The sequence below is a fragment of the Pseudorca crassidens genome, chromosome 11 (assembly GCF_039906515.1).
Source record: "Pseudorca crassidens isolate mPseCra1 chromosome 11, mPseCra1.hap1, whole genome shotgun sequence".
Taxonomy (NCBI): domain Eukaryota; kingdom Metazoa; phylum Chordata; class Mammalia; order Artiodactyla; family Delphinidae; genus Pseudorca; species Pseudorca crassidens.
In genome coordinates, this window is record NC_090306.1 from 28,051,674 (window position 1) to 28,065,272 (window position 13,599).

General features: G+C 37.6%; 1 protein-coding gene across 3 annotated transcripts in view; it reads right to left on the minus strand.

Annotated features, from left to right (window-relative positions):
- CPNE8 (copine 8) overlaps window positions 1–13,599 on the minus strand; it is a 368,836-nt gene that overhangs the window by 269,390 nt on the left and 85,847 nt on the right. For all 3 annotated transcript variants that reach the window (XM_067696130.1, XM_067696129.1, XM_067696131.1), the window contains one exon: window positions 4,360–4,399. In XM_067696130.1, coding sequence (XP_067552231.1) covers window positions 4,360–4,399 — 40 coding nt within the window. The remainder of the gene's footprint in view (window positions 1–4,359; window positions 4,400–13,599) is intronic.

Genomic DNA, 13,599 nt, shown 5'->3' on the forward strand with positions numbered 1-13,599 from the left:
TCTTCATCTATTCACCTGTATTCATTTGCAATGTTAGAAATCTAAGGTACAGTTCTATATTATATCTCCATTTTCCTTATTAGTACCAAAAATTTAAGACTGGTACTTAAGACCCCTAAGTACTAGAAACCAAATAAAATCATCCTGAAAGTGGGATCTTTCAAAATTATCAGAAATGAGAAAGAGAAAAAATTTATTATAGTTAACTCAAGGAGTCTCTCTTGCTACCAAATCCCTTCTGTAAAAGATAGGTGCCTGTACTCCACATGCAAGCACAGGCACTTAGCAGTATTTCCTAAAAGGTTTCAGTTTTTCTTTCCCTTTGCAAAATTGGAAGGTGTAGACAACCACACTTTTAAAGAACTGCATCTTCAGGGAATAAACCTAGTTTATTTATTGGTTTCTCTGGTCTTTCAAATGCCTCCTGAATTCCTTTTGGGTTGAATGAGTTATATGCTCTTTTACCTAAAATCTGTACTTGTTTGCTTTCAAATAAAGATGGGTTTTTGTTGTTGCTAATATCTAGCAGAAATTCAAAGCAGTTATCTCTAACAATTCCTGTAACAATTCAAAAACACATTTCCTCCTTCTTTTGACACGCTTCATCCACTCTTAGCTCAGGCACTATTAAGTAATTTGTGTTGCTTACTATATATATTTGATAAACATAACAGAGAATAATGTGAGAATACATTAAAATGTGAGATAATATAAACTACAGGAACTATAAAAAGCTATGCAATACTCCAGCAGAAAAGTGATGAAAATGTGAACTAAGGCAGTAACAGTAAGGAAAGAAGACAGAAGAGAAGCAATTCTTTGTTAGAATGAGCAGGATTTGGTGACTCACTAGATGTGAGACAGGAAGAGGTTAAGGAAGACTGATCCTGAAATATAAGGGGAAGGAGATGTTAAGCAATTCTACTTGGGAGAGTTAGTGCTCAGTTTCCATTCAGGAAAGGAAATGGCGTAAGTTCATAAAGAAGTGAAAACTGAACAAGAAACATTAGTTCTAAAGGGGTGACTTTCTGTGATTGACTCAGGGCTGTCAGAGCTTTCCAAGACCTCCTCTGGGTAGGGGTTATCACTGCTCTCTAAAGGTATAACTACAGCTTTGAGTGCAATAGGCCAGGTGGAATATCTCAGAGCTCCTGTCTTTGATGGAAGTAGACTTAATGCGTTTAAAGTTAAACACAATTTGTTTCTCAGTTCCTTTTTAAAGGGTCTCTAAAGCACTGTGTTATGGTATTAAACAAGCCAATATTATGTGTGCTGTTAATTATTTATTTTTATTCTCAGTCATTCAAGAGTTAAGTGTGTCTTCTTTTAAAGAATCATTTCAGGGCTTCCCTGGTGGCGCAGTGGTTGAGAGTCCTCCTGCCAATGCAGGGGACACGGGTTCGTGCCCCGGTCCGGGAGGATCCCACATGCCGCGGAGCGGCTGGGCCCGTGAGCCATGGCCGCTGGGCTTGAGTGTCCGGAGCCTGTACTCTGCAATAGGAGAGGCCACAACAGTGACAGGCCCACATACCGCAAAAAAAAAAAAAAAAGAGAGAATCATTTCAGAAACTTGAAATGTTTTTGTCATAACAAGGATCGGGAAAATTATATGAAAGTTTTCTAAATAAGTACACTGTGTTGATGATTATTCTCATGAAGATAATACAGGCAGAGGAGCAAAATTGGGATGGAAAAGGTCATCAAAAATACATTTTTGATATATTTGAATTTTAGCCTTCTGTAGAATATCTACCAAGGAATATCTGACAAGCAGTTGGAAACTTAGATTTTCTGGGGTGTACAGAGGGTACATGAAACATCAAGATAAGACAGGTAAATGACTGAACTCTCCCAAAGAGAGTTTATACAATGAGATGAGATGAAAATTGAAAATAAAGCCATAAGAAGCACTAATATTAAGGAATAGGAGGAGAAAGAGAAACTAAAATATAATAGGTACTGAATAAACAGAGAGGTAGGAAAAGAAGCAAGGGAAAAATTTCCATGGAAGTAAAGGGAGGTAAGTATTTCAAGAATACAGTAGTCAATCGTGTCCAAAATAATGGGGAGATCAAGTAAAGTAAAGAATGAAGGGAGGCCACTACATTTTGATCTAACCTATGTCAGAATAGTTTAAGCAGAAATGAACATGAGAATACAGTAAAGAAATTGAAGGGAGAATGAAAAGGAAGTTCTGATAGAAACCCAGGCTGTTTGGTAAAGAAGTATGGTATGAGAAGATAGTAAAAGAGATATCATGACGGTAAAACAGAGTCAGGATATTTACTTATGAAAAAAAGCTATTCTACAAAAGAAAAATATTTGAAAAGATATGTACATTGATGGCTTCTATAAGACATATCTCTTACATAAAAATATTTAGTCATTACTGATTATTAAAGGAAGACATAGTTAATCATGTTTGAGGTACCTTCCTATCCCATATTCCATATACTATGTCCTGAACATCAATGGTAAGGACTACATGTTAGTAGTAGTAGTCCTCACACTCACCCTCAATATATACAACCCCATGAAAATGTCCTTAACTTCTCAGTTATTATGCCCTCTGAAGACTAGTCTAAACTGAGAAACACTGAGAAATTATATTCAGAGAGAGTGGGCACTTGAAAGTCTATGCCCAGTCAGTGTTAGGGAGGTCATTTTCCCTATGTACACAGGATGAATAAACAGAGAAACTTGGTCTTCAGAGAGAAACAGAAGCTCAGAGAAAAGCCATAGTGAAAAGAATATGTGGCTTTATTGACTGAGAGAGAGACAAACAGAGAAAATAGCTGTCTCAGTCCAACCCACCATGCCTGTTTCTAGCAGCAATTCCCATACAGCAAGTTACATGTCACATTTATGAGATGCTCCTAAATCCCTTCAATAAACCCCCTCCATGTGAGATAAGTTAATGCATTTTTGTTCCTTGCAACTAGATAATTTTAACTAGAAAATGTGGTTCCTTTTCTGATTCTTCCAATGAAGTTTCGAAAACTTCCAATACAAAGCTATGTAAATAAGTTTTAAATGTCTAACTACATGCTAAAAGTCTTATCTTAAGGAGTAGAAGGGTATCATGGCAACTGCAATGAACTTTACTTATGGGAAGTAATGAGCTTGTTACAGTATTCTTTTCAAATTGTACAAAGACTAACCTTTGAATCTTTCTTCAAATGATTCTGCTCTATACTCCATAACAGAAATAAATATCATACCTCCTTTAATGAAGGAAAAGATCAGTAAATTGTGATTTTTTTACCACCATTATCAGGCTTCCAGTTTTCCCAAATCACCTTGGGGTCACCCCCTACATCCCCTCTCTCTTCTCTGAACTATGACATTCCCTGTCTGCAAACTACACAGGAAATTATACATATCTATCTATCTATCTATCTATCTAGATAGATAGATCTCTACCTATTCTATCTAATAGCATACAAAAATAGAAAAATCTCACCTTCTGAGCCTCTGGGCATGAACTTTAGTCTGGCTGACCTCGCAACACTGGCACAGCCACCAATTTTACATTTGTATACTCAGATTTCACTTAAAACCTAGTTAAACCCCTTTCAGAATATTCTTTTCACCCCCATCCAGCCCTTCCTATTAGATATGGCCTAATTCCAAACTGGTCAATATTCCGTTGATAAAACCACCAGTGCTTAGCCAAAGAATATCACTCTCATCCCTCACTTCCCACCACCTCCTCTTTTTCTGCCTAACTCTGACACTCTTTTTGCTCCTGAACCTGGAAACTCCCCAGATAACAGTTGTTGCCTGGTGAGTAAATCTCTTAAGGAAAAGGAATGGGAAGATCAGAGCCCAGAAAGGAAAAAAAGATAGTAAGTGACTTGTGGATGGACTCCATGTCTGTGTTACTCATCTTGTACAATCAGAAACTACCATGGTACCTGGCATGAGGAGGTACTTAGAAAATACTGTTGAACAAATGAACTACAGGGACAGCAGAATAGCAAATCACTCTGCCTACACCCTAGTACCTTCTATCCTCTCAAAAGTGAAGACTCCCAAAAAGACATAATCTTACTATTTCATCTTCTTAACCTGATCCAACTTTGAACATTATAGGGAACTGACATCATTTCTTTAAAAAAAACCAAATATAACAAATAAGTAAGATTAATCCATTTCACATACTGAAGATATCTTTCTTTCAATAAGCTTCTCCAAATGTTATTCTAGGGTTCTTTAAAAATGTTATTTATTTTCAATGCATTTATTACATAAGTTGTGGACATTTAATATTAATCAATCAACATAAATATCAATCAAATCATGATATTATAATTTATATTTGCAACCATCATAAAGAACATAAAAATATGAACTTACATGTTTTGACAAGTTGGGACTCTTCGAATCAACATCATACCTAAAAGATTAAAATATAAAATTTAAATTATTTCCACAAAATAAAGTTAGAGAAAAATGTCAGTATATCCCCCAAAACATAAATAAAAAATGAATCAAAATTATATGAATAGGGAGAAAAACTTAGCAAATTTAGAAATTTCTCATAATCTGTGGCCTACATACCAAAGGTAGAATTCACAATCCCTGGGTGCTTTTATTTCTACAACTTAAGTAGAAGTCCTAATATTTTCACAGTCATGAATTCTTCTGCTCGATAAGACAAGTTTAAAATTTCCCTTTTCTGTGAATCAATAGATTCCTAATATCCGTAAAAACTGAAATTTCCCTTTTAAAACAAGTGCGGATAACAGGCTATCATTTGTTATAATTATAATTACATTATATAATTATATATAAAAATAAGTATATTATAATTATATCATAATTCTTATTTAATATCATAAATGTTCTCATTAATTTTGAAATTTGGCCAAAGTAATGGCATATTATATTTCCCCAATCACAGAACTTGGGGAAACCATGTATTTTATGGAAAAAGAAATGTATTTATATAGGATTATTATATGTCCTATTTTTGATCACTTAGTACTGGAAATAAATGATTTCTTAAGGAGATCCTGGAAAAACATCACCTACTGTCACTTTAGCTCCTTGTTTTAAAAAAATTTTTAGAAACAGAAAGGCTGTTAATAACCAAAACAATCTCAATTTACTGAATTCTTAAATAGGAAAATATTTGTACTGGTTCCAGTCTTTCTCCCAAATCATATTCCTTTCACATTCTTTGTGCATAGCTTCCTACCAAAAATTAACTGCTTTTTTTTTAAGGTTTAAGTCTTCCCTCTCACATAACAAAAATGTTTCACAGAGAAATGAAGCATCTAGTCAAAAAAAGGCAAAGAAAAAGAGTTCACTGAGTGTACTGATTCTGGGCAGAGGTGCACTTACTCCATAGCAAAGAATGTTTACCACAAACTGGCTTTAAAATTGTGTGATGCAAATACCTGCTTCAGAAGAATTACAAATTACTCTTCTTCATGTCAGGGAATTTTGACACTCTCAACAGCTGTAAACTAGAATTTTGAATCAACAAATTGCCGACATCTACTGAAGACCTACAAATATTAGTTAAAAAATATTTTTCTTATTCAAGAAATTTTTCTCGTTCAAAACAATTTCTAAGTGTAAAATTAAAATTAGCAACAGTAGCAATATCAAAGGTAAAACATAACTCTGCTGGCTCCTTCTCAAGTATCATCCCTGGAAACCATTTTCTATAAAGGGTTTAGTGTAGACTAGGGAGAAATAACATTGTATATTCAGCTCAGTTAAAAAAGCAAACAGAAAAGTATTTATGTTTTCATCACAAAGAGTTTAAGTATCCTCACATACAATCCTCCTTCATTGTCTTTAACAAAGCTTTTAATGCTATTACCTCAAAAATAGGTAATTTACAGCATACCTCTGAAGGCTTTAAATAATATGCTGGATTACAATGCACTTGAAATTACCATGATTTTTCTTCTCAGAGAATTTTCCTTCTAACTTTTCTAAAATTATCACTGGTTTTAATCCTCACAAGTCAGAACATAAACACGACATCCTAAATAGTTAAAAATATATCTGTGTGCATGGGGGTGGGGCTGTGTGAATGTGGGTGTCTGTCTATATTTATAAGTGCCATAATCTCCTTAAGTAAAAGAGAATACACTGCAAAGCAGAAGTTCAGTAGTTTACCCCCAGGATGGTACACTTGTGCCTAAATGTACTAACAGCAATTTTGTAAACCATTTCATCCTGTTGTTGAAATCTTATTAGTAGAGTACTGAATTGGCAGTAACTGATTTGAATGGCTCCTAAGGATTATGTTTTCTAGTGGAGGGTAACAGATGTTGACTGGAATTTTTCCTGTATTTCTGAAATTCCCACTAAGGCCAAAGCTGTAAACAAAAGATACTACATTTCTCTTCACGCTTAGCTCACAGATCCCGTTGAGTCACTCTCATTAGGGTCAGACCCTTCTCCACAAAGCTTACTCATGAAGTGACAGGCTATTCCTTACTTCTGGGGGCACATCAGGAGGTTCTTTCCACTCCCTAAAGCAAGGTGAAGGGGAGCTCCAAAACCTAGGGTGATTGTGTGAAGAGGAGGACAGCATCTGGTTTCCCTGCCACTTAAAGAACCTGCCTATAGGTCCATCCTAGGATGCCAATCGAAGAGAATGTTAGCTGACAGTGTTAGGAAGTGCCTTCTAAGAGCTGAAGAACAAGGAACAATGTCCTTTTGAAAGCAAGAAGGACCCTCTGGGGCTCCTGGGTATGGAAGCCTTTCCATTTCCCCCATTTCTCATTTGTAGGGAACAGACTCCAGCCTACATAAGCTTCCCTGAGTTCCAAAGGGCAGATTACAACAGTTGCTAATCAAGGAAGGGAGGGGATGCAGAGACAAGGGAGGAGCAGCAGAGAAACAATAGTGCACCCTTGGGGCAGGGCCCTGGTTCACCCTAAAGGAGTACACATAACAATATCTTTAAGCTCTTTATAGAATTAAAACCTCCAACAAATGGAAGATGTTGGAATTATTCATTCCAGAGAAGACCACCTGAGGCCAGATTAAAGGAATCAGAGAAGCACATCAAGAGATTACCTGGGACCAGATTAGAGGAATGAAGGCCCTGAACACACACTAATCTTATCAGGAACCCCACCCTTGAATCCTTGCTGTAAAACTCATCAACAAATCTTCCCAGGTTGGGACACAACCTTTCAAGGGCAGCAGCATGCTGTGTCGCCCTTTGCCTGGTAAAGCAATAAAGCTATTCTTTTCTACTTCACCCAAAACTCTGTCTCTGAGATTTGATTCAGCACACTGCACAGCTTTTTAGTCCCCTTGATATGTGACCCCTGTGGCCAGTATCCTCTAAGGTCTAGGCTTTGTAGAACCCACATATCTGCCTCCCAACTCCCCTAGCTTTCTGCTCTTCCACTCCCCTTCTCTCCTGCAAGTAGTTATGATAGAAGCTCCAAATGAGGGGAGAGAAAGTGAAGAGTTTTGGATTAAGTTTGAGATTAAAGTTTTAAAATGAATAGTACATAACTATTAACAAAATGAGATGGTTCTAATAAACAAAAGTGACTGAAAAGTCATGCAATTAGACCTTGGCATTGTTAAGGTAGCCCTTAACCAATGGGAAAAACTGGAATTGGCAGTGTTGGGACAATTATTGGAAAAAATAAAGCAACATACTTTCCCCCAAAGTGTTGAGAATCTTCAAAACTAGATTGTAATAACATAATACATTCCATAATTATCACCACCTGATTTATCAAGGAGGAAAATCATCTACTAGGTAAGTCAAACCTACACTTATAACTCCCTTGTTGTTGTTCTAGGCTAAATGGAAAAACAAGAGCGAAAAGAATTATATCTGATTTCTCACATTCTCCTCACATACTACATAGTGATACAGCTACCCACACTTCTTGCTCAAAGACATTTCTGTACAGCTGTTCTGCCAATAATAAAATTTTCAACTATGACAACAAAGTAATTTATAAAGTACCTATACTATTATAGGTGTAACAGTTATATAACAAAATAAATAAAAGTTTATGACTTTATCTGTGATATATACATAGCATGATGACAGAAACCATGTCTCTTTAATGAGTAAGTACACATCAAATCAAAAAGGCAGGAGAATTTTACGACTCATAGCTGATAAACTAATCTTAAAAATATCTCACGCAAATCACCATAACAATAATTGTGGATTAATAAGAACTTACAGGAATTTGGGCCACTGCTGCCAGGAATCAGGAATACATATTCATTCATTTTCTTTCTCTCTCTCTCTGATTACAATTTTCTATCAGCATTGAAAGCTAACTAAAAATACCTCCCCAAAGCCATTTCTCAAACCTTCCATAATATGCAATTGTTTAGATGTTGTACTTCCAAAGCTTCTTTTTTATTGTTTTCTAGAATTTTGTAAAATCAATACACAGGTTAACTAAATAAAACACAATTCTGAAAACCATTTACACCTATCTGTTGGCCAATGTAGACTACTGCACTATTTAGCACTGCTGTTCCTTCAAAGGGACATGTTACTGTAAACATGTTGGAGTATTTGTGGTAGTGCTCTGAGTGATGCACATTGGGATTACAGGTGATTTTACTGACTACTTTATCCTTTTCTCATTTCCTAAATTTTCTACAATGAACATTTTCTCCTAGGACTAATACATTGCTAAGACAAAATTAAAAAACTAATCATAGGTACAATGGATAAATAGGTACTCATAACTAGAGAACAATTACACTGTTCTTCACATTTATTTAGACAGATATAGTGGAAAAATCACAATGTTTAAAAAAAAGAAAGAAAGCCTGCTCTCCCAGGTTATATGAGATACTTACAAAAGTGCAAAATCAGAAGAAATTATTTAAAGTGATATCAAAAATAGTACATAAACTAAGAGAATATACTTGTTACTTTTCTTGATAATCTTCTCCAGGTATCCCCTTCTGTGGTCCTAACTGTCTGAATTTTTTAGAGATCATATAAAATTGAAATAATATTATTTGACTCAAATTTCTGAAATTAACCAAATACATTCAAAAGTTTAAATGATACTTATTTATCTCAAGTTTGCAATATGCTTTCACATTTCAAACATGATACAATTTCTATGAGAAATCCTGTAAATTTTAGAAAAAAGGAAAAAGCTGAAGAAGTTAAAATATATCATTTACCTACATTAATTTGGTACTTTATTTCTTCTTGTTACACTATGATAAAATAATACAACATGCTCCCATTCTAATCAAACATACTAATTTCCTATATATTCTTACTTTTGCTTACTTATATTAAATATATTCCATTACTACATTCACTGTGCAGTAGAACACTTCAAACATTTACTTTCATCAGTATTAGATAACGAAGACCAAAAATAAAAATTCCTCAGTCCAGGCATTATTTATTCTCTTCATAAAATTTTAGACATTCGGGCTTTGTACAATTAAATTATAAACTATTTTATGCAAAATTTAATTCTATATTGGAAAGCACAGATCCAATGAACATGTTCATTAAACTATCCAGGCCTCAGTTTTCTCATTTACAAAAATGAGATTGGGGCTTCCCTGGTGGTGCAGTGGTTGAGAGTCTGCCTGCCAATGCAGGGGACATGGGTTCGTGCCCCGATCCGGGAAGATCCCACATGCCACAGAGCGGCTTGACCCATGAGCCATGGCTGCTGGGCCTGCGCGTCTGGAGCCTGTGCTCCGCAACGGGAGAGGCCACAGCCGTAAGAGGCCCGCATACCGAAAAACTAAAAAAAATATATATATATATGAGATAACTCTGCCTCAGAAATTTATTGGATTGGTTAAATCTGTTTACATATAGCAATGATTCTATTACAAACTGTGAATAATAGCAGTAGTATTACTATCACGAACCACATCTTTTTGTCTGTACTTACAAAACTTACTCTCAAACGGTATGAGCTTCCATAGTTATTTTACTTAGTTTATAAAAAACTGGAAGATATTAGTAACAAACATATTAAACCATCTAATCATTCTTTTCTTCCATATTTCCACCAGTAAGCGTGCTGAAGTTTTGGGGTTTTTTTTAATTCCATGAATCACATACAGTACAATATTACTGATTTATCACAAAATATTAGAGAAATACGTTGTTCTATCAATGGCCTAACTTTCTTCCTACCTTTAAGTCTTCCTTGTCCATACCAAGCATACCTGGTGAGCTTGACAAACACGGTATAAGTATCAGGTGCTTCCCGAACCTAATATATTCTCATTTGAGTCATTAGTTTGTCAAAGTAACTCTTGAAATGGCATTTGGTAAAATAGACATAATATTTAAATGACTAACCAACACCAAGTTCAGTGGAATTATATTTTCTTACCTGGACACTCCTTAAAATCCATTAGCTTCCTTAGTCTCATGTTCAGTAGAGATGAGCACGTGACCACCACTCTGTGTACAGGTAAATCATTCTTTACCTACTTCTCTCCAGAATGACCTGACCAGCTCTTCATTTTTGCTCTCTGGTCTACTGACTAACACTTGATTGCTATCATACTTTTTAGAGCACCATTTTCCTTCCTTTCCTTCTACTAAGGCAATTCTATAATAGCCACAATTATGAATGTGAAATGACGTGGACTTAAGAAACCAATACAAGGAGGGCTAAAATTAGACAACAGTGTGGGAAAGTGGGTAAGTATCACAGTTCACCTCTGTGGAACAAAAACTCAATAACTAATAATATCTTGTAAACAGACTGACTCCAGGTTCTCTGTGGATAGGGAGTTGAACTTAAAGATAATATTTTAATATGCCTGATTCAGCATCAAAATAAAAAGAATATTAAAAATTCTAGCTTTATTCCAGGGAGAAGATGGCAGAAGAGTAAGATGCAGAGATCACCTTCCTCTCCACAGATATATCAGAAATACATCTACATGTAGAACTGCTCCTATAGAACACCCACTGATTGCTGGCAGAAGACCTCAGACCTCCCAAAAGTCAAGAAAGTCCCCACGTACCTGGGTAAGGCAAAAGAAAAAAGAATAAACAGAGACAAAAGGATAGGGACGGGACCTGCACCAGTGGGAGGGAGCTGTGAAGGAAGAAAGGTTTCCACACACCAGAAGCCCCTTCGCAGGCGGAGACTCCGGTGGTGGAGGGGGGAAGCTTCAGAGCCACGGAGGAAAGCACAGCAACAGGGGCGCGGTGGGCAAAGCAGAGAAATTCCTGCACAGAGGATCGGTGCCAACCAGCACTCACCAGCCCGAGAGGCTCACACGCCGGGACAGGCGGGGGCTGGGAGCTGAGGCTCGGACTTCGGTCGGATGCCTGGAGAGGACTGGGGTTGGTGGCGTGAACACAGCCTAAAGGGGTTAGTGCACCACGGCTAGCTGGGAGGGAGTCCGGAAGAAGTCTGGAGCCGCCGAAGAGACAAGAGACTTTTTCTTGCCTCTTTGTTTTGTGCTGCATGAGGAGAGGGGATTAAGAGCGGTGCTTAAAGGAGTTCCAGAGACGGGCGCGAGTCACGGCTATCAGAGCAGACCCCGGAGACGGGCATGAGGCGCTAAAGCTCCTGCTGCCGCCACCAAGAAGCCTGTGTGCCAGAACAGGTCACTATCCATGTCGCCCCTCCCGGGAGCCTGTGCAGCCCGCCACTGCCAGGGTCCCATGACCTAGGGACAACTTCCCCGGGAGAACGCACGGCGCACCTCAGGCTGGTGCAAAGTCATGCTGGCCTGTGCTGCCTCAGGCTCGCCTGCATCCATCCCCCTCCATCCCCCCAGCCTGAGTGAGCCAGAGCCCCCGAATCAGATGCTCCTTTAACACCATCCTGTCTGAGCAAAGAAGAGATGCCCTCAGGTGACCTACACGCAGAGGCAGGGCAAATCCAAAGCTGAACCCCAGAAGCTGTGCAAACAAAGAAGAGAAAGGGAAATTTCTCCCAGCAGCCTCAGAAGCAGCGGATTAAAGCTCCACAATCAACTTGATGTACCCTGCGTCTGTGGAACAGCTGAATAGACAACGAATCATCCCAAATTGAGGAGGTGGACTTTGGGAGCAAGATATATTATTTTTTCTCCTTTTCCTCTTTTTGTGAGTGTGTATGTATATGCTTCTGTGTGAGATTTTGTCTGTATAGCTTTGCTCACCATTTGTCCTAGGGTTCTGACCGTCCAGTTTTCTTCTTTCTTTTTTTTTTACTTTTAAAATATTTTTCTTAATAATTATTTTTTATTTTAATTATTTTATCTTACTTTATTTTATTTTATCCTCTTTATTTCTTCTTATTTTTTCTCCCATTTATTCTGAGCCATGTGGAGAACAGGATCCTGGTGCTCCAGCCAGGCATCAGGGCTGTGCCACAGAAGTGGGAGAGCCAACTTCAGGACACTGGTCCACAAAAGGCCTCCCAGCTCCATGTAATATCAAACGGTGAAAATCTCCCAAAGATCTCCATCTCAACACCAACACCCAGCTTCACTCAACAACCAGCAAGCTACACTGCTGGACACCCTATGTGAAACAACGAGCAAGACAGGAACACAGTCCCATGCATTAGCAGAGAGGCTGCCTAAAATCATAATAAGGCCACAGACACCCTAAAGCACACCACCAGACATGGACCTGCCCACCAAAAAGACAAGATCCAGCCTCATCCACCAGAACACAGGCACTACTCCCCTCCACCAGGAAACCTACACAACCCACTGAACCAACCTTAGCCACTGGGGACAGACATGAAAAACAACGGGAACAACAAACCTGCAGTCTGCAAAAAGGAGACCCCAAAACAGTAAGATAAGCAAAATGAAAAGACAGAAAAACACACAGCAGATGAAGGAGCAAGGTAAAAACCCACCAGACCTAACAAATGAAGAGGAAATAGGCAGTCTACCTAAAAGACTTCAGAATAATGATAGTAAAGATGATCCAAAATCTTGGAAATAGAAGAGAGAAAATGCAAGAAACATTTAACAAGGACCTACAAGAACTAAAGATCAAACAAGCAATGATGAACAACACAATAAATGAAATTAAAAATACTCTAGAAGGAATCAATAGTAGAATAACTGAGGCAGAAGAACGGATAAGTGACCTGGAAGATAAAATAGTGGAAATAACTACCGCAGAGCAGAGTAAAGAAAAAAGAATGAAAAGAATTGAGGACAGTCTCAGAGACCTCTGGGAGAACAATAAACACACCAATATTCGAATTATAGGGGTCCCAGAAGAAGAGAAAAAGAAAGGGACCAAGAAAATATTTAAAGAGATTATAGTTGAAAACTTCCCTAATATGGGAAAGGAAATAGTTAATCAAGTCCAGGAAGCACACACAATCCCAAACAGGATAAATCCAAGGAGAAACACACTGAGACACATATTAATCAAACTATAAAAAGTTAAATACAAAGAAAACATATTAAAAGCAGCAAGGGAAAAACAACAAATAACACACAAGGGAATCCCCATACGGTTAACAGCTGATCTTTCAGCAGAAGCTCTGCAAGCCAGAAGGGAATGGCAGGATATATTTAAAGTGATGAAGGAGAAAAACCTACAACCAAGATTACTCTAACCAGAAAGGATCTCATTCAGATTTGATGGAGAAATTAAAATCTTTACAGACA